Source organism: Hydra vulgaris, chromosome 06, assembly GCF_038396675.1.
Source record: "Hydra vulgaris chromosome 06, alternate assembly HydraT2T_AEP".
NCBI lineage: Eukaryota > Metazoa > Cnidaria > Hydrozoa > Anthoathecata > Hydridae > Hydra > Hydra vulgaris.
Genome location: NC_088925.1, coordinates 21,777,501 through 21,804,199, shown reverse-complemented (window position 1 = coordinate 21,804,199; position 26,699 = coordinate 21,777,501). Strand labels below are relative to the sequence as shown.

General features: G+C 26.1%; 2 protein-coding genes across 4 annotated transcripts in view; both read right to left on the bottom strand.

Moving 5' to 3' along the window:
• Window positions 1-3,190: 3,190 nt before the first annotated feature.
• LOC100214787 (uncharacterized) overlaps window positions 3,191-26,699 on the bottom strand; it is a 44,752-nt gene continuing 21,243 nt past the window's right edge. For all 3 annotated transcript variants that reach the window (XM_065799563.1, XM_065799562.1, XM_065799564.1), the window contains 13 exons: window positions 23,184-23,426; window positions 22,575-22,673; window positions 22,181-22,434; window positions 16,915-16,993; window positions 16,262-16,794; window positions 15,993-16,157; window positions 14,649-14,835; window positions 6,161-6,431; window positions 5,928-6,090; window positions 4,225-4,320; window positions 3,948-4,061; window positions 3,784-3,872; window positions 3,191-3,487 (listed from right to left, as the gene is read on the bottom strand). In XM_065799563.1, the coding sequence (XP_065655635.1) occupies window positions 3,313-3,487; window positions 3,784-3,872; window positions 3,948-4,061; window positions 4,225-4,320; window positions 5,928-6,090; window positions 6,161-6,431; window positions 14,649-14,835; window positions 15,993-16,157; window positions 16,262-16,794; window positions 16,915-16,993; window positions 22,181-22,434; window positions 22,575-22,673; window positions 23,184-23,426 (2,468 nt within the window). In that variant the 3' untranslated portion in view covers window positions 3,191-3,312. The remainder of the gene's footprint in view (window positions 3,488-3,783; window positions 3,873-3,947; window positions 4,062-4,224; window positions 4,321-5,927; window positions 6,091-6,160; window positions 6,432-14,648; window positions 14,836-15,992; window positions 16,158-16,261; window positions 16,795-16,914; window positions 16,994-22,180; window positions 22,435-22,574; window positions 22,674-23,183; window positions 23,427-26,699) is intronic.
• LOC136081725 (uncharacterized) lies at window positions 7,467-10,096 on the bottom strand. Its single transcript, XM_065799561.1, has 2 exons — window positions 9,651-10,096; window positions 7,467-9,556 (listed from the first exon to the last, which is right to left on the bottom strand). Exon 2 carries the CDS (start codon window positions 8,521-8,523, stop codon window positions 7,927-7,929), a length of 597 nt encoding a protein of 198 aa, XP_065655633.1. The 5' UTR covers window positions 8,524-9,556; window positions 9,651-10,096; the 3' UTR covers window positions 7,467-7,926.

Genomic DNA, 26,699 nt, shown 5'->3' with positions numbered 1-26,699 from the left:
ATATATGATATAATAATAGTAGAAATATAATTTATATTCATATCAATAACTAATTAACAGATTTAAAAACAACACATTTGGAAAACATCAAGTTAAAACACTTTTTTTGTAATTCGTATAAGTTGTTCCAAGGGAGTTAAAGTATTATGGGGAGTTAATTTATTTTGCCGACAGGGGTTAATTTATTTCAAGGGGAGTTAATCTATTTCGAAATAGATTAACTCCCCGGGTAATTTGTTACGCAACGGGAGTTAATTTATTATGGGGTCAATTTATTTCATGACACCGGCACCAAACTAAATAAATTGAAAAGATAAAAAGTTTTTTTTGTCTTGAAAAAAACAAAAAATTCAAATATTGATGCGTTCTAACGAATAAAGTTAACCCAAAAATACTAAAGAGACTTCAAGTATACAAAAATTATATATTAAATGATAAAAATGCCATTAATCGCTTGTTAACTTCTTTTTTTTCTAATGGTTCATTCAGTTCCAGGTCCATTCAGTACCATTATTCCCTACAGTGCTTCCTCCAAAACCTGCCAGTAGGGCCCCAAAATCTTGAAAAGTTTCCACTAGGTATTAGTAAAAAACAAAAGCTCCTTATATTTTCAAATGGGCCCCTAAATTTCCAAATAGTCTATGTCTATATATATATATATATATATATATATATATATATATATATATATATATATATATATATATATATATATATATATATATATATATATATATATATATATATGTATATATATATATATATATATATATATATATATATATATATATATATGTATATATATATATATATAAAACAGGCAGGAGCTCAAAATTACAGGTTAAAAATAAAATAAGATTGTTAAAATATTAAGTATAATTCCAATATGATTAAAGAAAAAAAAAAAGCTCTCATAAATATTTCTTTTAAATTAGAAAAGTAAATGGTATCAATATAATTTTAACGATAGTCATTCAAATATACTGACTAATTCTTTTAAATTTAAAAAATAAGAGACAATTAAATAAATAAAAAGCTAAAAATATTGAAATTCGACGTTCATTTAGGAAAAAAATTAAATAATTATCCAGTTAAAAATTTCATTTTTTATTAGAAACTTAAAGGACTTTAACGAATTTACCGTATTTCCTTTTTGAAAAGAGTTTGATAATTTTGGTCCACAGTATACTAATTCATATTCAGAATACTTGCTACAATTTTTGATATTTTATAAGTATTCTATTGGTTTATTCTAAATGCATACTTGTTATTTACATTTTTGATAAATTTATCATTAAAGTTTTTTAGAATCAATTGTATTTATGCATAAAAATTAAGTGTTGGTAAATGTTGATTTCATTTATATTCATCATTTGCGTGTCTTTCATTAATGGTTTTGCTTGAAATGGCTTTGCTATTAAAACACACGAAAGAATTTGTGGCATGAAATTTAGATGTTGAAATATAGATATTTACTTTTTTATAAAGTAAAATTTTAGCTAAAAATCCGTTTCATTTTTGTTTGGAAAACATGCATTTATTTTTGACTTTGTTTAAAAAATACCATTTTTGTGTGATATGAGTATGCTCAAATTACCCAGTGTTTTTAGGTGAAATTACCTTAAGGTTATTAAATTACCTAGCTTTAAATCCTTAAATTACCTAGCTTAAAGTCCTTAAATTGCTGTGATTTTAACTGCTTTAATCCAAATAAAAAAGTAAAAAAAATTTAGTATTATGACATTATCTTTCTGTTGTTCAACTTTCAAATTTCTGTTAAAATAAAAGTTTGAGTTAATAAAATTGAAAAAATAACGATTTTTTTTTACTGCGTAAAACAAAGTAGCATTGCTTCAATAACTGGCTTAAAATTTGATCTTTTAATGATAGGTTTTGTTAATAAAAGAATCATTATATTCCACAAATTAGTTCTACTGTCAGGTTGACTTAATTAAGGTTATTTTTTAGAGATAAATTAAAGTGCTCATATTATCATGTGGTCTGAGTAACTTGGACCCTTTCGCTACATTTTTAAAACCTCTGCAATTTGGAGAAAAATTTTTGCGCTCAAATATTTAATTTGATCATGTGTAGTAACCCCTAAAAACTGATACTTCGCAAAAAATTTGGATTAGCATAATTATTTTCGAAAATATTACCTTTTTACCTAAGGTGCTCATAATGCAGTAAACTACCCTAGTACGGGATAAAAAAAAAACATTTTTTAAATAATTCCAAATTTAACAACCTGATATCATTTTAAACAATATTGAAGGGATAGTTTAAACTAAATTGTTCAATACAAGATATATATTTAAAACATAAATATACAAAAAAATTTTTCTCATTATAACAAAAATTTATAATCTATTATAAAAAAAGAAAAAAAATGATAAAAATAAAAAAACAAAAAAAATTTGTTTGATAACAAACCCCCGGGTATGTTTAAAAAACTAACCCTTTTAAAAAGTGCTACAGAACTTTTAATAAAATAAAAATAAAAACCACCGTTAGTTTAAAATATATTTACAAATAGTAATTTGTGCTGTGTGCATTCGAACTTTTTTGATTAATAATCTTTTTTATAGTACTTAGCAACTTACGTTAGGTAAATTAATTTTATCAATAGATTTTATAGGACTTTTTTCTGTAGGACATTTTAATATATTAAACAAAATGAACATAAAAAATAAATAAAATGAACATAAATAAAATAAAAAGTTACTTGCCAAAATAATTTTTTGAATTTATTTTATGATTTTTCTTTTTAAAAATAACGTGCAAAAAATCATTATATATTTTTTCACTTTTAAATTTTCTCTTTTACAACCAATATAAACACCAAAATTTACTTCTACTAAACATCTAAGTATGGGTTTTTAAAAAATCATACATGTGTAATTATAATGAGCATATATATATATATATATATATATATATATATATATATATATATATATATATATATATATATATATATATATATATATATATATATATATATATATATATATATATATATATACACACACATATATACATACATATATATGGATGTATAGTAATGAATACGATAATATATAAAATGATGAATAATGAATATGATAAAACATGAGTATATACATAGTATATATGCATGACATAGATTTTATAATAAAATAAGCTTTCACAAACATTAAATACATAAAACTTTCTTTTTTTAAAACGATCATAAAACATGAGAAAAAATACATTTTGGTATTTTAGGAGAGGGATGCAGTTTTATGAACAGTAAAGGAATAGTATAAAGGAGACTATTCATATAAACCATTTCTAAAACGAGATATTGTTTTCAAACGAATCAACTTCTTGTTTATTGGAAGGAAATGTCAATGATCGTACCCTTTCAACTATAGCAGAATGATTTTTTCCAAGAATTTGATCATCGTCTTTCCTTAAGCTAAACTTGATTTGCGAGAATGAAGGTCGTTTATTTTTGTCAAAATTCCTGAAATCACATTAGTTTACGTTTAGCACATTTCAAATGAACACACGACACAAAACAGAAATGTTTTAACATGCGTCTCACGCTGTGTCTCTAAACACACTGTGTCTCTAAACATGCTGTGTCTCTAAACACGCTGTGTCTTTAAACAGTGTGTTTAAAGACACAAAGTCTTTAAACACACTTTGTCTCTAAATAGCACCCTACGTTCAAACCTCTAACTCAAAATTCAAACCCTACAGTTCATAAAACATAAAACATGTAATTTTAAAATCGAGCATATAAATTTTTCTACTAACCAGCAGTCCAGCATTAGCTTATATATATAGTTAGGAACGCCAGAAGGAGCTGGAAGACGATAGTTGTTTTCACAAACTTCTTTTATAACCTTAAAATAAGATATTAGATACAGTATAAATTAAGTTTTGATTTCTGTGAAAAAAACAAACTTATTAACTATTACCTTGTCATTACACCAATTTCCATAAGGAGGTATTCCGATAGACCAAATTTCCCACAGAACAATGCCATAGCTCCAGACATCAGATTTGGAAGAGTATTTGTTAAACTGAAGCGCCTAAACCAATTTTAAAAAAATATAAGAATTGTGCTAATAGAATACAATCACCTTTTAATAAATAATTATATTTCGATACAATAATCATGAGTCTAATTACGATATTTATGATAATTATATGTATATACTTATAAAACTAACTTAATAAAATAAAGAAAATGACCTCTGGAGCCGTCCATTTAACAGGAATTCGGCCACCATTACTCAAATAATATTGTTCTTCTGATAAAAAATGTCTTGACAGTCCAAAATCTGCAATCTAAATATTTTTCAAGCAAAAAAATTATTAGCAAACATTTAAAAGATGATATAAAAATACAATAAAAAAAATATCGAAAAAAAATACAAATTTTAAACAGATGCAAGCACTTTCCTCCTTTTAACCTGTTCACTACCTGTTATCATAAAATTAATACCAAGTATATAAAAATTTTATTTGTAAAAAAAGTCTCATCTGTATAAAAAATTTTATTTGTAAAAAAGGTCTCATCTGTATAAAAAATTTTTTCTTTTAGCTACATTTGACTTAGAGCATAAAATATATAAAAGAAAACAATTTGAAAAAAACTTATATAATTGTGAACTTTATATAATTTTTTTTTCTCTGTTAGCCATTTCCCAAAAAATGTAAAAAAAAGTGGATGAGAAGAAAAATGTAGCTAATAATACAAAAGATTTTATTACCAGAGTTTTTTTCCCCTCTAAATACTTCAACCTAAATATTTCACCATCTAATTATTTCAAAAATTAGAATTCTTCATATTTTGTATATTACATTCAATTTTAAAATAGAAATACTTATAAATAGAAAAAACCAAATATAATTTTTGTTAAAGGAAGAATTTAAAGAGTAAGCCTGAAAACTTTTTTATATATTAGAGATAATTTTATGCCACCTATTCATTTTCGCATGGAAATTTCATGTTTATACAAAAAAGCTGGTGAGCTCTACTAGTTTGGAAAAATTAAGTATTATCAGATTTTCAATGACTAAATAACTCCCTAGATTCAAAAACCATAGCTCTTATAAATACATACATAACTGAACCAAAACCTTAGTTTATGTACTCCCTCACATGTTTTATTTAGATAATCCATTGATATACTGAAGCCCTCACAGCTACCTATTTCAGTATGACATCATCTTACTATTTTGTTTGCATAATAAAAAAATGTTTTTAAATGGAAAAAAAAAACATTTCTTTCAGTTACAAAAGTATAGATTAAAAAAATACAAATAAATGCTTTTACTTTTTACCAAACTATACTATGATATACTATTATTGAATATACAAGTATACAATAACATAAATATTTTAGAAATTATTGCATTATATAATTTAACACAGTTTAAGAAATATTACAAATTTATATATGTTATTTCAGGAAAATTACAAGTTTTACTATTTTTCTCTTGACACTTTTACATAAATAGATTTTATATATTTTTTTATTTCTGAGAAAAAAAAAGAAAAGTTAAACACAATATATTCACTTTATTTCTGAGAAAAAAAATTTGAACACAATAAATTTACTTTAATTCTAAGAAAAGAAAAGAAAAGTTAAACACAATATAAAATTTTGAACTTATTAAGTAAATAAAACAATCACATTTCTATTAAAAGGGCACACAATCATTATTTGCGCATACAATTTATTATCTGACTTATAAGACATCGGATATAAAACTTAAATCTTGCATCCCCAGAATCAGTTAGAAGATGGTATAAATTAACAATGCCTTGGGTACTAAAACGTTAACAGTGCCTTAGATAGTATAACATTATTAGTACCTCAAAGTGCTAAACTTTAACAGTTCCTTAAAAGTAATAAAAAATCTTGAACTATTTAAATTTAATAACATACTTTGCATGTCAAATCTGAATCAAGCAATATATTCCTTGCAGCAAGATCCCTGTGTACAAATTTCAAACTTGCTAAATAGGTAATTCCAGCATTGATATTTCTTGCCATTCGTAAAAACAACTTATGTAAATCCTGATTAATTGTATGAACTCCTTTTGCTTTTCTAATTACAAAACATTTGTATTTCTAACATTAATGTTTAAAGTATAAAAATTAAAAAAAAAATTATTTACCTCAATCTTTGAGCAGTTTTCAGGTATTTCCAAAGGTTCCCACGTGGCAAATACTCAACAACCATGCTAGGTATTTTTCCAACCAATACTCCATAGAAAGAAATGACATTAGGATGATCAAACTGACTCATAATAGCTGCTTCTTGCCAGAATGAAACTCGATCTTCATAGGAGATACTAGATCCATATCCTTTTTTCAAAATTTTAACAGCAACCTGGCTTTTACCTTTGACTGATAATAATATTGCTAACTTCACCAGACCAAATGCCCCTTTATTTAACATAAAACAAGTAAATAATTATGTATGCATATATATAAATCTATATTAGCCCTTGGAATTAAGAAAAATGAGGTCAGTAATAATTTTCTTAATCTTTTAAAGGCCAGTATCAGGTGGGCAAAAAAATTTGATACAAAGGTTTTAACATAAAAATTGCCTAATGCCGACCCTAATTCCAAGGGCTGATACATATATATATATTTTTTTGCATTTGGGAAGTACGGAAGGATAAAAATGATTCTTACGCCAACATATACGTCACTTTTAATTACTTTTGACTTTCGTCCAAGATTTGCGTGTTGTCAGAAAGTTAAAACCATTAATTTAATTACAAATTAATCGTTTTTTAAAAAAACCGCAAAAACGCAAATTTAATTGACCAGACTGTTTTTAAAAACATTCTGAATGTTTTTAACAATATAAACAATGTTTTTATTTTTATTTTTTTTAATAAAATATTCTTATTTTTTTTTAATAAAATGTTTTTATTATTATTTTTTTTACTGTAAATCATGCGCGGAGTGTTGCTACATCGACTATCTTATAGCCTGACTCGCAACGGAGTGCTGCTACATCTACTATCTTTTACCCTGACTCGCAAGAATGCGCTGCTACATCGACTGAGGGTTTGGGTGGGGCAGGCAGTTCAGTCTATCAATTAATAAAAAAAAAAATTCCGGTCTTGCATTTTAATTTTTACTTTTTGTCAACAAAATACGGAAAAACTGTCTGACAACGTACAAGAGTTCTATATATGCATATATATATATATATATATATATATATATATAATATATATATATATATATATATATATATATATATATATATACACATATATATATAAATATATATATAAATATATATATGTATATATATATATACATATATATATACAGATATACATATATATATACATATATACATATATATATATATATATATATATAAACATATATATATATGCATATTATATTACTTAGGTTTTATATATATATATATATATATATAAACATATATATATATATTAGGGTGGTTCAAAAATAGGTCATGTCAAAAATTTGAAAAGAGCCCTAGCTTATGATCTGCCTTGACCCCAAAATAGTACTTAAAATTTTTTACAAAAATTTTTTTGATCATCGGAAAGGTCCCCACAAAGGGCAAAAGGGTTAATTTTTGCCCCGTTTTAAGAAAAACTTTACCCCGCTTGTGGGACCCTTAAATTTTAACCAATTTAAAAAAAAAATTATCCAATAACATGGTAATAAGTTATAAAACTTAAGTTTAAGGGACTCTTTTCATAAATATTTTTTTAAGTAACTTTCAGAAGAATGATAAAACATTGAAAATCATCAAAACATAAAATGTTTTTTTTAAAAAAATAAGTATTTGTTTGAATACAATAAAAAAAAAACTTTACCAATACAAAACAAAAACCAAACATTTACAAGTGTTTCAAAAATAAAATGGATCAAAAAGTAGATATTAAATAATACTATTGAGTGCAGCTTTGGCATGATCCAACTTTTTTCTACCATTTCGATTTCGCTTGTACACATGAGTAAAAAGAAACGTATCTTGCCTTTTCTCTTCTGAATGTGCTTTATTAACAAGTTTTTGAACTAATTTGACTGTTCTTTCTGAACAATCATTCACAACATCAAGATTCATGATGGCTGTTTCAAATTCTTGATAGAAATCATTTAAAATCCAATACTCTGCAGGAAGCTTCATCCATTGAACCTCAGCTTTTCCATGACCAAGCATGTCAAATATAAGCCAGGACATCTCTGTAACTAGTGGAACTAAACTGGGAGGCTCATCCTGTGAAAAGTTTAAGTTCTTCAGAATGTCTTTATCCAACACCTGTCTTTCTAAGGAATACTCCTCTATAGAGGGTCGTTTTAGACCAAATAGTCTCTTAGCCATGTTGCTACTTTCTTTACATTTCTGATCTGCAATTGCTATAATGACTAAATATGGGTCAAGGTACCAAGTATGTCGCATAATGGATTCAGAAACAGCTTGAGCTCCAGCTTTATTCAATTCCTCAAACCTTTTCATCTGCCAGTATGCTTTCATATCCTAATAGTTAAGGGTTAGATTTTTCAATGTTTAATTTAAAAATAAATAATATACCTACTTTTTGCACAAAAAAGTAGGTGCACAATGATTCTGCTACAAGCCCCTTTTGCTTTACCTGTGTTGGCGCTAGTGGTATCAAAGCAAAGACACTGAACTTTATCCTCTAATCCAAAGTTAAAAATAAGTTCTTCTATAGCTTCTTTTTGGTGTTCTCCAGAACCTGAATCGATTACTGGAATTCAAGTAACTCGGTTTGTCCTTTAATCCTAGCAAGAACAGCTGACCTATCTTTTGAAAACTGTTTTCCTTCAGTAAGTTCTTTCACAATTTTTTCATCAAAATGAATTATTATCAGAGAATTTGAAGATTTAGAAATGCTTTTTGTATGGTCTCTGATTTCATTTGCACCCATTACCACAGCATTCTCTGCTGCTCTGTATGATGAAGATTTAGAGCATACAAACTCAGACATGCATCCTCCAGAATTGACTGTATAAAACTAAGCTAAGAATTGCTGTATGTTGATGTGGAGTTAAACCTCTCCAACTGCTGTGTGAGCAGTACAGTGCAAGATATCCTTTGGTAGGTTGACAGAATTTGTAGGATCAATATATGACTCAATTTCAAATTCACTATCACTTGAATTGCTTTTATTGGTATTAAAAGAACTTAATGAATTTTCAGAATCAGTATCTGATACATTGTTTAATTCATTATAACTACATTTAGATTTATACTTTCTTTTTAATGAATATTGAAATCTCTTATCCAATCCCCCTAACTTTCCTTTCCTTTCCTCTAATTGGTCTTTAAGAAAAGCTATGTCTTCCTCTTTGTCATTTTGGTTTCTAAACCAAAATGACAATCTTTTCTTATTTTTTCAATCATATTTAGTGGGTTTTCTCCGATCCAGAAAACCTTTTTCATATTTTCTTTAAAGTTCTTTCTTTTTTTAACTTCAGCAGCGTTGTTTCTTTTGCTTAGGCTTTTCAGCTTCATCCAGTCTTGCACCATTTTTGTGACCTTGATCCTATAAAATGAAATTATTATTATTAAATGCTTATAAAAACTTAAAAATATATTTTAGTGTTTTGATAAGGTAATACAGTTTGATCTATCATTACCTTAGCTTCTGAGTTGTAATTACTTCAAATCCACCACGTGTCCATGGAACTACAAGTTTAGATATTATGCAGCAATGTAACTGACTGGTAGGACAATTTGGTGAGAATGATCCACTTTTGTTTGGACATCCTACAATAAAACTCAGTTTAACTTCAGGTTTAGATTTTCTCAGAAAGTTGTAGTATTGAAGAATTTCTTGTGTAGTTGCAAATTTGTTGTTAGGAATAGTACAATTTCTTTTTCCCACTAAAAAAGTATCATCAACTCTTTCAATTTTCTTTTTGGGTGGCATCATATAAATTATTAATATTTTATGTTAGTCTAAAATTAAATGTTTACATATAAGTATGCTAGATGAAATAATAAGATTATATTTTAATTTTGAAAATGAAATATTTATTTTTTATTTTATTTAAAATCTTTTTTATTCTTTATTCAAAACAAAAATTGTTCAGCAAAAAAAGTTATGTTTTCAAATATTAAATTATACAAAAAAATTGAAATGTAAGATATTTTGAAAATACCCACTAAAAACCCGCTTTTTGCTGAAAAAATGAAATTCTTTGAATGTTTATTTTTGAAAAGAGCCCCTTAAACATAAGTTGTATAACTCATTACCATGTTATTGGATAGTTTTTTTTTTTTAATGGTTGAAGTTTAAGGGTCCCACAAGTGGGGTAAAGTTTTCATTAAAACGGGCCACAAATTGACCCTTATGCACTCTCTGCGAACCTTTCCAATGATCAAAAAAATTTTTGTAAAAAATTTTAACTACTATATTGGGGACAAGGCAGATCATAACCCACGGCTCATTTCAAATATTTGACATGACCTATTTTTGAACCACCCTAATATATATATATATATATATATATATATATATATATATATATATATATATATATATATATATATATATATATATATATATATACACATATATATATATATATTTATATACACACACAAATATATCTATTCACATATATATAGGCTTTGGTAGAAATTGCAAGTTGTAGCCTGTGGCTGCCTCCACACTCGTTTAAGTCAGTTTACACTAGTAAAATAAAGTCCACACAAAATACAAATTCTACAAAATGTTAAAACCTGGACTTATGTGCAGAACAAGTTCAAATCCGGCCACCGCAAACTTAGCACTTGAGTAGTATTTCGGAACACAAAAATATTGATTAACAACTATTGGTCACAACTTTGGATTAGCCCTATGTGTGACTATTTGTGGCTGTTCCTATGCTAAGCCAACAGTATCTTTGAAAATAAGAGTATAGAATTAAGAGTATATGTATAGAAAATATTGAATAATTAATATTGACCTTTGTAGAAATGAAATAAATAAAAAAATAATAATACAAATATTATTAAAAAAAAAAGTCAGGAAATTTTTTTTAAGTGCATACTGGTTTTTCTGCCTTTTTATTGTTAAAAAACAAATATTTTAACAATACCTGGAATGAAGAAGGAACAAAATAAAAATTCAGTGGAAGTATCAAAAATTATCATCAAAACATAAATTTAACTTATTGAAAGAGCCTGCAACTAGGTGGGCAGCCTGCGTAGCCCACCAAGTACATTTTATATGGGCTATTCATAGATAGTGCACTCATTTACTCCTGCTGCTTTTATATATATATATATATATATATATATATATATATATATATATATATATATATATATATATATATATATATATATATATATATACATATATATATATACATACATATATATATACATATATATACATATATATATGATTTAAGTACATATTAAAGTCAACATATTATAAACCAATCAATTTTTGATGTTTTTAAAAATTTGCGAACAAAGTATTTATATTTAAAAATGTAGGAATTTTTCAACAATATTTGATCAAAATTTATTAGAAATGCAAAATCATATTACTATTTTATAGGATTTTCTATCTTTACAATCGAGAACGACTTCGCATCTATGAGGAATAAAGTTAACTAAATAAATGTAAACATCAATGGGAATCAAGTGCTTAATTTCTTCAATTTTTTTGAACAAATTAGCATGATCTCAAATAACTCAGTTGATTGGAATGTAAACTTTAAAACACGAACTTTACTCTTTTTGAAGAATTCTTAAAAGGATTTGCCTGTGTGTTTGGGATTGTTATCCTGATGATATATTAATCTACAAGTCATTTTATCCTTTGCATGAGGTAAACAATGCTCTTACAAATGTCTTTGTATATTTTTTGATAAATAGTTCCAGTATATCTATGGAGCAGATCATCACCATCCTGACCAAAAACATCCCAAAAAGCATTACATTACATCCATGTTTTACAGTAAGCAGAAGAGATTTTGAATCATGTTTTGTATCTACTGGACATAAAAGAACAGAAAAGACAGAAAATAAAATGGGCAGAAAATAAAATATCTATAAATCAGAAACTTTCTTTTTCTATTCCATCTTATTTCGTTTTTATTTTTACCTTTATTTACTAACTCTATAAATAAACATATTAGAAATAACTAAGTATATAATTGAGATGGATAATGGAGACAATGTGGGATGAAAACACAACAAAATATAAACATTATCACTAGGGACGGAAAAAATAACGAACATTTTTAATCCCCGGATTAAATAGCAAAAAATACAATTGTAGAAAGTGAACATAAAGAAGTACTAACTTTTTAAGTACTCATCAAACACTAAGTAATTTAAATTATAAAACAAAACCCTAAAATGATATCACAGTATAAATAAAAATAATAACTAAAAATAATATAAACATGCATGAATATACATGAGTTATATTTATGTGATACTCTTATAGGCTGTGTTTATATTGCTGCCAATCCTTTTTCTGTAACTATATTTAATTGTTCACTGATTTTTTTGACATTATTATCACATTAGTGGCTTGAAAAAGCCTGGTTTAACTGAACACAACTATCACTACTCAAGTCTGCTGCTGCTATTATATCTGCCAAGTTTAAACACTTTATCAGGTTTATCATAACTTTATTATTTTGGGTACTTGTATTTGGTACAAAAACTTCTGAGATTTTTTATGAAGTAACCTGGCTATGAAAATATATATTAGCTCCTTAATGGTGTTCTCCTCTCTTTAATTTGGTGACTCAAAGCATCATACAACTGTTTTTCAATTTCAGATTGTTGTTGTTTTATTTTTTCAACATGAACTCTAATGAAATGTCAGAAGAAATTAAAGTAGCATCTTGTCAACAAAGCGCTACCACAGTTGCTTTAATGGGAGTCAAAAGTACTACTAAATCAGATATCATTCTACATTCTTTTCTGTTTATCGAATCATCGATGCTGGAATCCAATTCTTATTCTATAAAGTGCCTTTTTAACACAATAACTTTTTTAATTTTAACTTCACAAATTGGTCTAACATAAGCAGCAAGCTGCTCCATCGGGAATTTGCAATCCATGATTAAATGGATAACCTTTTCAAACTCATTTTATGCACTTTTATAAATAATTTTCATTTTTGTTTGAAACCTTTGAAACATTTTTACAATTTTCATGACTTTAGTTACTTATTTTGAGTCCAATAATTTGGTGCTTAATTCCAACTTTAGATGTTTTATTAATTAACAACAAACCATTTGAATCTTAAATATAATCTCCCTCATCAGAAAACAATTTCTACTTTAAATAATGATAAGTAAAGTTTATTTACGTACTTCGATAACTAAAGTTTATTTAATAAACCTAACATATTTTGATAACCTTATAAATTAAACAGACATTAAATAAACTTTTGTAATTTAGTAAACCTTCTGTATTTTGATAACTTCATAAAGTCGATGTTAAAAAAACTTTTGTAAACCATGCACACATTTGAAATTAAATTAAGTGGATATAAAAATGGAATTAAAATCACGCACACATTTGGAATTAAAATGAATTAGAAAATTCAAAATAAAATTAAGATATACCTTCTATTAAAATTTTCTGATCTTTAAATCAGCAAGTGCTAAAATTTTATTTACTTTTAATAATATATTAGTTTTAATATTGTACTATATATACATTTTTTATGTTTAATCGTACATATTTTGCAGACAAGCAATAATGTTTTTAGTTTGTATTTTCGATAAAATACAGAAAGAGGGAGAATAAAAAAAAAAAATTGCCAAGAGAATAAACAGCTTTAAAAGCAATCAGCTTCAATACCAAAGCCTATATTTACATTTTATAATGTACAAATTACTTAACTACAAATTAAGCTAAAACTTTTTTCTTACTTTTTTTATGACAATACAGAAATCCTGGGAAATTTTAGAGACTAATCCCAGGATTTCAGAATGAACAATTTGTACATATTTCCGGGATTGCCATCCCTAATTATCACCTCTTCTTTTTCCTTAAATGTCAATACTAAAACTTTTGCTTGTAGATAACAAAATGGTTGTAGGTAACATATCTCACTTATCAAATTATTTCTTTTGGGTCAGTAAATGGGCAGACAAAACAAGACTGCAATGATTGCGTATGTGTTTCAATGGATAAAAAGATCACCCTTGCCCATAAAAATGCAAACTTCTCTATCAAGAAAGATATAATTCATTGCAAAGTATATATTTTTATCTGCAATGTTTTAATTAAGTGAAATAGAAACAAAAAAAAAGGTCTATAATTTTTATTTTTAATGGGGTTGACTAAAGTTCGTTTATTTCCATTTGATTTTGAAATTGATTAAAGTAGTAATGTACTTTGTGTTGTTTTTTTTTGAAATTTTTTTAGCAATTAGGTAAATTTAAGTTAATTCACCCCTTGAATATGTAAAGAAAGAAATAAAAGTAAAGATAATAAGCCAGGATGCAAACATAAATACTTATTAAAAATCTTAAAAAATTTAATTTTTAAATCTCCTTAATAAAAATTTATTGAAAATTATTTCAGTTACATTTATCAGTTTGTCTAAGTATGATAAAAATCTTAAACCTTAAGAATAATAATCACACCTTGCCCAAGAACTTTAGCAGTTATATCAATGGATTCTTTATCAATTTCATGCAAACCTGTTAGCAATTCTTCTTCATCACTGCCAGGCGTACAAAACTCTGCTGAAGAAAGATCCTCATCATAAACAGAATCTCCATACTCAGGTCCAGAAAAATTCACCAAGTGATTTGATTGCTTTCCTTCATCCTTATGAAATAGTAAAAAATTGTGAGTAAATAAAGTAATAAGATCTAACGAACAATTTAAAACTCCAAAACAATAATAACAACAATTAATCTAACATTACCAAACAATAATAACAACGATCAATCTAACATTACCAAATAATAATAACAACGATCAATCTAACATTACCAAACAATAATAACAACGATCAATCTAACATTACCAAACAATAATAACAACAATCAATCTAACATTACCAAACAATAATAACAACAATCAATCTAACATTACCAAACAATAATAACAACGATCAATCTAACATTACCAAGCAATAATAACAATGATCAATATAACATTACCAAACAATAATAACAACAATCAATCTAACATTACCAAACAATAATAACAATGATCAATCTAACATTACCAAACAATAATAACAACGATCAATCTAACATTACCAAACAATAATAACAACGATCAATCTAACATTACCAAACAATAATAACAATGATCAATATAACATTACCAAACAATAATAACAACGATCAATCTAACATTACCAAATAATAATAACAACGATCAATCTAACATTACCAAACAATAATAACAACGATCAATCTAACATTACCAAACAATAATAACAACGATCAATCTAACATTACCAAACAATAATAACAACGATCAATCTAACATTACCAAACAATAATAACAACGATCAATCTAACATTACCAAACAATAATAACAACGATCAATCTAACATTACCAAACAATAATAACAACAATCAATCTAACATTACCAAACAATAATAACAACAATCAATCTAACATTACCAAACAATAATAACAACGATCAATCTAACATTACCAAGCAATAATAACAACGATCAATCTAACATTACCAAACAATAATAACAATGATCAATATAACATTACCAAACAATAATAACAACAATCAATCTAGCATTACCAAACAATAATAACAACGATCAATCTAACATTACCAAACAATAATAACAACGATCAATCTAACATTACCAAACAATAATAACAACGATCAATCTAACATTACCAAACAATAACAAAGATGACTAATTTTGAAAATCAACTATTATTTATTAGTATTACCAAAACAATAAACTCAATATTTTAATGTCATAGTGAAGGTATTACAAACCTCTGTGTCATTCATAATGAAACTCTGGTTTAAAAAACTTGCTTCATTTTGGTTATGAGATTGTTTAATTCTTGTGTATATAGGCTCTTCTCCAGTGCGATCAACCTTAACAGAAACTAAGCTTGACCTGTTCACTATTTCTACAGTTGGTGCAGAAATTTCTTCCTATTACAAAAAAAAAAAAAAAAAAAAAGTTATACAATAAAAACATTTAACATTTGGAACAAAAAAATAAGAACCCCTATTTCTATCTTCCCTGTTAAACCTACCACAGCTCCAATATTGTTCATATAAGAACGATAAAAACTGTTGGAGACAGAAGTAATAGAATCCATGGACACTTGATGTGATGAAAACCTTGCATTTGCATAGCCAATTCCCTCAATTTTTTCAATCTCATGCAACTGTAATTCAAAAGAACTCATGCGCTTCAACTTTATAGGAATATTATTTCGAAAGCACAAGTAAACTGCTAGAATGATTACCAAAAGGGCAACAGCACCAAAAACTGCAGCTATCACTACCAATGTAAGATTATTATTTTTTTCCACAGATTTAAAAAGAAGTGTAGATTTATCGCTGAAAGTTGTTAAGATATTGTTTTTTGTAACAGTTGACTTTGTATGACTAAAATCGTCAACACCAGGTCCTTTGGAAATACCACTTATGGGATTTTTGGTTGAGTGAGGTGCAAAAACACAAGTTCCATTATCGTCTCTCACAAAATTTGTCTTACAAACACACTTTGGTTTATCAACTTGTTGAAGACATTCTTCATTGATTGTACAGTTTAAACAATTTACTATTAAAAAAATTAAAAATAAACAATAATATTTGTAATAAACAATAATATTAACAAACAAATATAGTACATAATAAATAGTTTTTAGCTACAGTTTAATAAAATAGAAATATTTTATACATTTGCAAAAACCTTCTTCCTTTATTGATAACTCTTCTATCGTGTAGATTCCTTTAGTTAATATTGACTCGATTACAAGCTAAAATAAAATATTGATTCAATTACAAGCTAAAACAAAATAAAAAAACCGAAATAAAAAAACAAAACAAAAGTTAAGTTTTTTGAAAAAATTTTTCTCCTCTAGACTAACTGGCTTATACAATTTCACATAAAGATAAATTCAGGGGCTTGGTTAACTGTCGGGCTTTGTTATCTTTTTTTTCTGTAATCTTTTTTAAAATAATTATTTAAACTATTTGATTTTCTTGATTTATTCAAACAAAAGATTATTATTTACAATTATTTACAATTCATAGATCTTAACTTATTTGGCAATATCCCCCTCAATATCACCTTCCAAAAAAACAAACTAAAAAAACTGCTTTAAAAAACTAAACTAAACTCAAAAAAAACTAAACTCAAACTTTAAAAAAAAAAACTAAACTCAAAAAAACTGCTTTAAAAACTAAAATTCCACAATAAAGTCTTGTTTTTAAAGAATTATGTTTCAGAATCAAATGGTTGGGAAAAATTTTAATAACATTAAAAAGTAGAAAGACAAGCAAATAAGCTTTTCTTTTAAAAAACAAACTCACTTGCAACTAAGCTGAAGGAAACCACATTTTAAGGTGGAAGTTACTAACTTGGAAGTTATTAGAATATAAAGAGAAGGGTTTAAAAGCAAGAATACAACAGAGAACTTTAAAACACAGTTAATCGGTTATGAGTCAGTAAAATATAAAACGGAATGATGAACAAGCAAATAAAGAAATGAAAGGTCAGTATTGAAATGCAGTTCAGAAAGTTGCCATTCATCAATAAGAAAATATCAACCTTATCATAATTATTAGAAACAAGCAATCAAGTTTATTGCTAACAAATGCAAAAAAAAACCTATGGTACACCATAAACTGCTGGTATGAAAAGGACTAGTTTTTCCATAAACAGCTGGTATGAAAAAGAATGTTTTTCATTAAATATGACTTTAATACAGCAAATTAAAAACAATTGTTTTAAAAATTTTCCAAGATTTATAATAGTAAAAAGGATTGGACAATATTTAGAGAGGTCAGAGTGATCTCCAAAGTTTTTCAAAATAGAAACCACAGATGCCATTTTTAAACAAGTCGGATAACAAGATTTAGTTAAGCACTTGTTAAATAGTTTAGAGAAAATAGGAGAGTTCAGGAGACTTGAAAGAACTATAGCAATAGAAGCTTGAGTGATTTGGATGCAAGCTAAAGTCATAAAGAGCAAAACAAGATAGAATGATTTAGATGTTTAACAATGGTTAAGCCTGTTTGTGTGGAATGTCAGAAAAAGTTATTTATAAGAGGAAAAGTTTAAAAGTAATAGTTTTGACTTTTCCTTAGGAATGAAAAAAAGACGAGACCCATATGGATAAATGATAAAGTTGCATTTGATGATGACAGTATTATTGATTTTCTAAAAGTCTCAAAAGTTTTTAAAACTTATGAGGTAAAATCTAGTAATAAGAGAATATTGAACTTTGACATTAGACTATGTTTTTGCGTCAATTTCTTGCAATAATTAAAAAGACGTCTGTGGTAAAGAAATTTAAAAAAGTCTACAATTAAAAACAAGCTGGAGAAGAAAAACAATCAAATAATAAGAGCTTTTATGTCTGCTTGAATTCAGAAGATTTACTCAGTCTAATATTTAGAAGGGAAACAAAAGATATTAGACCAAATACAAAAGTAATCATGAAAAGACTTCCAGTCCCAAGCCCCAAAAAAAGTGTGTAATAGGACCAGTCCCAAGGTAGTTATAAAAAGTAGAACAATAAGATAAATCTGATAAAAAAGTTTTACATTTTGAGATAAAGGTTTTGGTGAATTTTTAGCATGATCTGAACAAAACAAAATGAGAAGAAAGTCAACAACACAAGCTCACAAAGTGTGAAAGATTGAGAAAACAGTTTTTTCAGTGCGATTTACCTTAATGATCAATAATATTATTTGTAGATAAAGAAAAAGGCCTCAATTTGATCAGAAATAGCATTTTAAATAACGTAGTTTTGGAATTTATGGCAGATATGTCAAGGGGCGAATTAGGTCACAAACTGCTAATTATGACGGGATCTTGAAAGTATATTATTTAAAGCGAATTATGAATCATGATCGCTAACTTTTATATACCTGGGTAAAAGAGAATGGTTTTGAATAAAAAATGTTTGGCGAGAACTTTTTAAAACAAAATAATAAAAGTATACCAAGAAAAGCAAATTTTGTTGTTTTACTTGAAGCTCGTCATCTCTGAGTTAGCCAGTCTCTCAAAGTCTTTAAAATATACACTGCAATCTACAGGCTTTATAATTTATTCAAGCGTGTTTAATTCCAATGAGAGCGAGAACCAAATAAAATAAAGATTTTTATATTGAAATATAATAAATATTCTCTTAAATATAACAAATATTCAAAAAAGACATTGATCACCTTATTATATATTCTGAATCTTTTTTCTTTTTATGTAAATAATGTGTACTTTATTTCTGGTTTATCTAAACTGTTTATCACTATGACATTTTCTATGTTTTCCTATTGAAATGACATTTTACAAATTCTCACATTTTTAATTAATAAAGAATTTTGGTAAACGACATTATTTATTAGAGATATTTGCTGAATTCTTAAATTTTTAGTTAGAAAATATTTATATATTTTACACTTAACAAATTTACAGACACACTTTTATTAATTAAAGCAATAATTAATGTTTTAAGGCAATAATTCAAGACAGATGGCAATTAAAATTGTCAATGTGTTGCAGCACATGTTAAAAAACATATTATATTTAATATTTCTCAATTTATGTCGTATTTGACAAGTATTTTACATTAAAACCTGCCTCTTAAAATTACAAATCAAAAAACTACCAAAATTGACAATAAAAAGTTTTTCATTAAACAATATCAATTTTAAAATTTATTCAATAATGACTTTTTTGCTATCTTGACCAGTAATTGTTCAATTTTAAAATTAAAATAAAATAAACAATACATGTTTTACAGAATAAATTTCATTAAATATATTCTCGCATGATTAAATAAGAATTTCGAGAATACTTGTACCCAATGAAAAGTTTAGCAAATAAATTGTGTTAATTAAACTTTCATAAGATTAACTCTTTCGCTACAAGTCGTTTAAACAAAAATCTTTATGCTGCAACCGCACATTTTTTTGAATAAAATTTGGATGGCATAACATTAACAAATAATTAAAATTCAAATAGTAAATCTCTTTAAAAGCATAACAAACTATATATCAAAGCTAAACAAATAACTTATTTAATTGAATAACACGCATCATTAAACAATAAGAAATGCAGAGTGCTTAAAACCATTGTTTTATAAATAGTAACTAAAACATTAAGTCCAAAACGAAACTTATTTAATGTTTAAAAATAATTTTTTCTCTAAAAGACCTCTTTAACTACTTAGCTAAATACTTATACACTTCGACAAGTTAAATTTTACAGTGTTAATGCTGCTTTATTTTAGAACTAAATTTAAAGAAGTTTTTTTTAATCAAGGACTACTCAAGATTTTTTTAAATTTGTCAGATAACTTTTTATAATAACACAATATAGCTATAATTTGTTCTTAATTATGTAGAAAGTTAATTAAACTTTAAGAACAAACAAATTATATGTGTCTCAAGTGAACATTTATGTACAAAACAAGATAAATTGTGAAGCATACTTAAAAGCTGCTACCAGCGGCTTGGGGTCAAAATTTGAAAAAATCAAAAGCTGCTGTCAGCAGCTTGCGGTTGTGTTAAATAATAAAAAAAATAATTTTTTTAACAGAACCTAAATAAGGATAATAATTATTTAATAACAATAAATATAACACAAAAAATAATTTATAGCAATAGACAAGCTTAAGATAACTGAAATATTTTATTCATATTTTTAATGCGAACTTCGCGAAATTTAGAAAATAAAATAATTAAAGAAATTCTACAGTAATTTATTATGAGAAAAAAACTTTTATATAATAATAAGTAACTAAACAATTTCTTTAGTAATCTTTAATAATAAAAAAAAAATTCTATAATTTGATAAAAAAAAAAAAAATTTCAGATTTCTTATCGAAATTTTACTATGTCATTTACTAAAAGTCTTTGGAATTAAACGTGCTTGAATAAATTATAACGTCTGTCGATTGCGGCATATATTTTAAAGACTTTGAGAAACTGGGTAACATGTAGATGGCGAGCTTCAAGTAAAACAGCAAAGTTTGTTTTTCTTGGTATACCTTTATCATTTTGTTTTACTTAAAAAAATTCTGCCCAAACATTTTTTTTTTATCATTCTCTTCAATATGAACACAACTTGTCGCAGCACTTTACGATCTCTTTAATATTTCTTTTATAGTCAAAATTTGAATAAAAATTTTTAAGCTCTTTGGATCTCTCAATAACATCCTGCTGCTTACAAGTTTAGGCTGAGTCACTGATTTTTATTCAACAGCATCTTCCCATTCTTGGTTTTGGTACCTGCCAGCTGTATGCTTCTTCATTAACTTTATTTTCATTGCTTCATTAACTTTAATATTTGCATTAAACATTGAATTTATTGTAGCTATATACATTTATATAAAACCTGCTAAAGATGATTCTCTTTAGTGTGCTTGCCATTTTCTCACTCCTGATTTCATTCTCTACTTCTACAAATCTCTTATTCATCCCTGTATGGAATATTGTTTTCATATTTGGACTAGTTCTTCTAATGATGCGTTTTCTCTTTTAGACAAGGTCCAAAAACGCATTTGAAACGTAGTTGGACCTGCTTTAACTGCCAAGCTTGAACCTCTCTCCCATCATCGTAAAGTTGCATCTTTTGTTTCTTTTCTACAAATACTATCACGGTCACTGCTCAATAGAGCTATTAACTCGAGTTCCTTTTTACCATGAATTGATACTAGTATTAATTGATACAATTATAACATTAAACACCAATTAGGCAATTAGTACAATTAAAGAATGTTGATGCCATTATAATTAATTGAATAAATTATATTAAATTTAATAAACTTTTATACTAAATTTAATAAATTAAAGAATATAATAACAAAAACAAAATATAGAATTTTGTATACTAATACTCTAATAAAATCATAATACAGTAATAGATCTATAAAAAACTAAAAATAATTTGTCAAGAAAATAAATTTCAGCATTATCATATTAAAATCAAAAATTACCTGTGAACGAGAAGATGGTTTGATCATTATATGAAATGTTTCAGACTGAGCTTTTAAAATTGGCTTTATTACTTTAATCAGCAAATCAGTTGAATTATTTCTTAAGTAAATATTAGTGACACCATTTCCAACCACTACTTGTGTAATAAGAAAACAAAATGGAGTAGATGAAAATCCAGATGAAATAATTCGAGTAGTTAAAGTAGAGTCTCCTTTGGGACTAAAAGGTCTACCTTTATTTGTAATTAAATAACCTAAAACAATAGAAACAACAAAAAATATAATAGAAAAATTATAGCGAAAACTATAATGTAAATTGAAATGAAATTAAATAAAAATCTATCATTAATATTTAAGTAAATACCAAGTAAATAATATCAATCAATTGAAATACCTTCAGGTTCTAATTCAAAGTCGTAGTTATTATTATCTTGAATATAACCTGCTAAGTTGTCAAAAAAATTACTTTTCCAGCCTGGTTTAATTTCCTGATCTATAACAAAAAATACATATATTTTTCAAAATATGATGTACTTAATACAATGTTAAATAATTTTCTACTGCAACTACAACAAAAAAACTCTTAAAAAAAAGTTTATGGTATTTGAAGTAACTTTTAGGACCCAAAAAATTTACTTTTTATTTATATCAAATTTTTCTTTTAGTTTTGTTGTTTTTTATTTGTTTTAGAAAATTTGTGATCTTTTAGATAATAATTTTAGAATTTTTATAGAAAATTGTTTGGAATAAAGATATAAAAGATCTTTCTATCCACTATTCATTTTCAGTGGTTAATTTCTACAATATTTGATATTTTTGGAAATTTGACATTGTTAGAAATCCAATGTGCAAATTTAACAATTAAATAATTAGTATTTAAGTAATAATTACTAGATTCTTGAAAATGGTCATCCTAGTTCATTAATTTGAAATCATATAAGAAAAAAAAAAAGTGATTTTATAGATATGCAATCAAAATTTTAAAATAAATATGTTTAAAAACCTGTTATGTTACAACATTTTGCCTTCTTAATTGACATAAATGATTGGTCATCATACAATCCTACCAGGCCAAATCCCGCTGGACATTCATATTGCCATTTATCTTTGTAGCCTGTACGTAGATCTGGTTTTTGGTTAAACTCTAAAAGTTGGCAATCATTTTTATCTACGACTTTGTCAATGAGTAACGAACACCGTACTGAGCTTAGAAAAATAAACTTCTTGTCAGCAGCAAATCTAAAACCTAAAAGAAAATTACACATATATACACATATACATACATACATAATAATTTATATTTATACTAAAGTGCATATAGATATAATTATACCTACTTTTTTTGCTAAATTAAACCCATACAGTTCTTTTTAAAAAAGAAGAAAAAAATAAAGTATTGTGAAAAAACTTATGGCTTCCCCAACCCAAACTCTCAGTTAATGCAGCAACAATGCAAGTTCTCTCTATATCAGTCATAGTATGTACTTAAGTCTTTACAGCTTCATAAATCAATCAGATAATTACTTATAAAAGATATGCGCAATTACATTTTTGTCTGATTTTTTATTATTAATATACAAATAATGTTACATGTAGGGTTAAACTTAAAAACAATCTCATGGTTAAACTTTTTGTTAATGTTAGTTTTTTTTATAATTATTTTATTAATAATTTCAGGGTTTCCCATGTGCAAATACATTTTTAATTTACAGAGTTGCTAATTTAGCGCAGTCTTTATTTAAATGTGAATATTTTTCAAAAGCTCTGAATATTATCAGCAAGTTTTACACCAAATTTTAGCAATATCAGCAAGTTTTACACCAAATTAAAGTTACTTTATCTGAGTAATTTGCTTGAAAGTCGCAGGACCTAAACCCCAATTTTTCAATAACAGATCTGTTAGGCATTATGATTTGTTTTGAGTTTGCTTTGTATAACACTGTCATGTTTGTTACTTTGAATGGATTAAATAAAAACCTTAACTTGTATCAAATTAAAAAAAAAAAAATTTTTTTTTTTAATTAACATGTTTCTTCTTCACAGTTATTTAACATAACTATAATAAGACTAAACTTAATAGACTTTCAGATCTTAAATAATATTTAAAAAATCGAAAACATGTAAATGTTTACGGTTTGTTTCAATGTTTCAAATGTTTCAAATTGTTTCAATGTTTCAAATGTTTACGGTTTGTTTCAAACCGTTTGTTTCAAATAGTTGATCAGATGTAAAATATTTAAGATCAGATGTAAAATATTTAAGATCAAATGCGACAGTTATAAAGTTTTAACTAATAAAATAAATTATCAAATTTTAAAACTTAATAAAATAATATTAGCACTATGATTCGAGTAAAATAGCGTTAGAACAACTTTTGAAATAAAAAAAATAGCGTTAGAATAACAGACATTTAAAAAGTAATTTTTATTAACCTTTAAATGAATAATAAACTTGCAATGCTTGAATAAGTTTGAAAAAAAAAAAAATTAATTGGAAAAAAAAGTTGTTTTTTTTTATATAAAAAAAGTTATTTTTTAAAAATAAAACTTGTTAAACTTGAAAAATATAATTACCATAAACAAATTTTAAACTTAAAATGAACAAACATTACTTACTTTTTACATACATTATTTTAGTAAAATGCAGAATTTAAAACTTGCAATAAACACAATCTTAGAAATAAAAAATAAAAAAACTTGCAAAACCAATCACAAAACCAGATTTGCAACTTTGACTGTTTAAGTTTAAAGCATTCAAAGTTAACAATTGTTTACAAACAAAGATTTTTGTAAATTCAACACTTAACGCTAAAATAACCCATTGTTAAAATGACAATAATTCTAATTAAAGAAATTTTTTTTGTTGAGATTTTTACAGTCTAATAACTAATTTCACTCATATCATATGATTCTCACATCTAAGGTGGCATTGTTTGCTGATGATACTACCATTTATTCTTGTCCTGATAAGAAACCAACACCCTCTGATTGCCTGGAGGGGGCATTTGAGCTTGAAAAGGATCTCACTTCTGCTACAGCATGGGGCTCACAGTGGCTGGTGAACTTTAATTCAGATAAAACTCAATTTTTTTCAGCCAATCGTTATCGCAATAATTTAGATCTTCCTATATTTATGAACGGTGATGTACTCGATGAGTCACCTACTCTTCATCTTCTAGGATTAACTCTTACTTCCAATCTTTCTTGGAAACCATATATCAAATCGGTTGCAAAATTAGCATCTGCTAAGGTTGCATCTCTTTATCGAGCTCGCCACTTTCTTACTCTGGATTCTATTCTCTACCTCTATAAATCTCAAATCCGGCCTTGTATGGAATACTGTTGCCATATCTGGGGCGGATCTTCTAATGATGCCCTTTCTCTTTTAGACAAGGTGCAAAAACGCATTGTAAACATAGTTGGACCTGCTCTTGCAGCCAACCTTCAACCATTATCACATCGTCGTAATGTTGCTTCTCTTTCTCTTTTCTACAAATACTATAATGGGCACTGCTCGAAAGAGCTAGCGTCTCTTGTGCCATCTACTAAAATTCATTCTCGTGTTACTCGTCATTCAATTAAGTGTCATCCTTTTTCTGTGACTGTTCCTAAGTGCTCCAAAAACGCTTATTCGTCTAGTTTTTTTCCTCGAACATCAGCTCTTTGGAATTCGCTTCCTTCATCTTGCTTTCCTGATTCATATAATTTGCAATCTTTTAAATCGTCCGTCAATCGTTATCTTGCTCTACAATCTTCATCTTTTCTCTTACAGTAACTTCCAACTTTAATAAGTGGCTGCTTGCAGCCTTGTTGGAAGCGAAGATGTTTAAAAAAAAAAAAAAAAAAAAAAAAAAAAAATTTGAGCAGAATACAGCAAAAAGAGTTAAAAGCATTTTTTCACCAAATTATACAATATTAAAGATTTTAAATTGAAAGTTAAAACAACTTAGGTGATAAAGGACTGAGATTTTGATTGAAAGTATATTTAAATCAATTTGATTTTAACTAAGCAAAAAAAGCAACAAACTGCATATACCATGTTTTTACTCATAATCGTTGTTTTTCAATCACAATTTAAAAACCTAAAAGTTAAAAACTTAGATTACTATAAATAAACCAACAAATAAATGTAACTATATATGTTTTTAGATAAGCTGTCTGAAATAACCTGCTGCAGGGGGGTTCAATACATAAATTAACTATCTAATAGCTTGCTGCTAGTAGGAGTGCTGCTATGTCGACTAATGGATTGGGGTAAAGCAGCAATCTTTTTTTCATTATTCCTTACTTTTTTCTTCTATTTCTGAAAAAAGCGTATGCTATAAGGGTAAGAAAAAAATATATATATATATATACATACATATATATATATTTATATATATATTTATATATATATATATATATATATATATATATATATATATATATATATATATATATATATATATATATATATATATATATATATATATATATATATATATACATATATAACCTATACTAACAATTAAATGTTATCA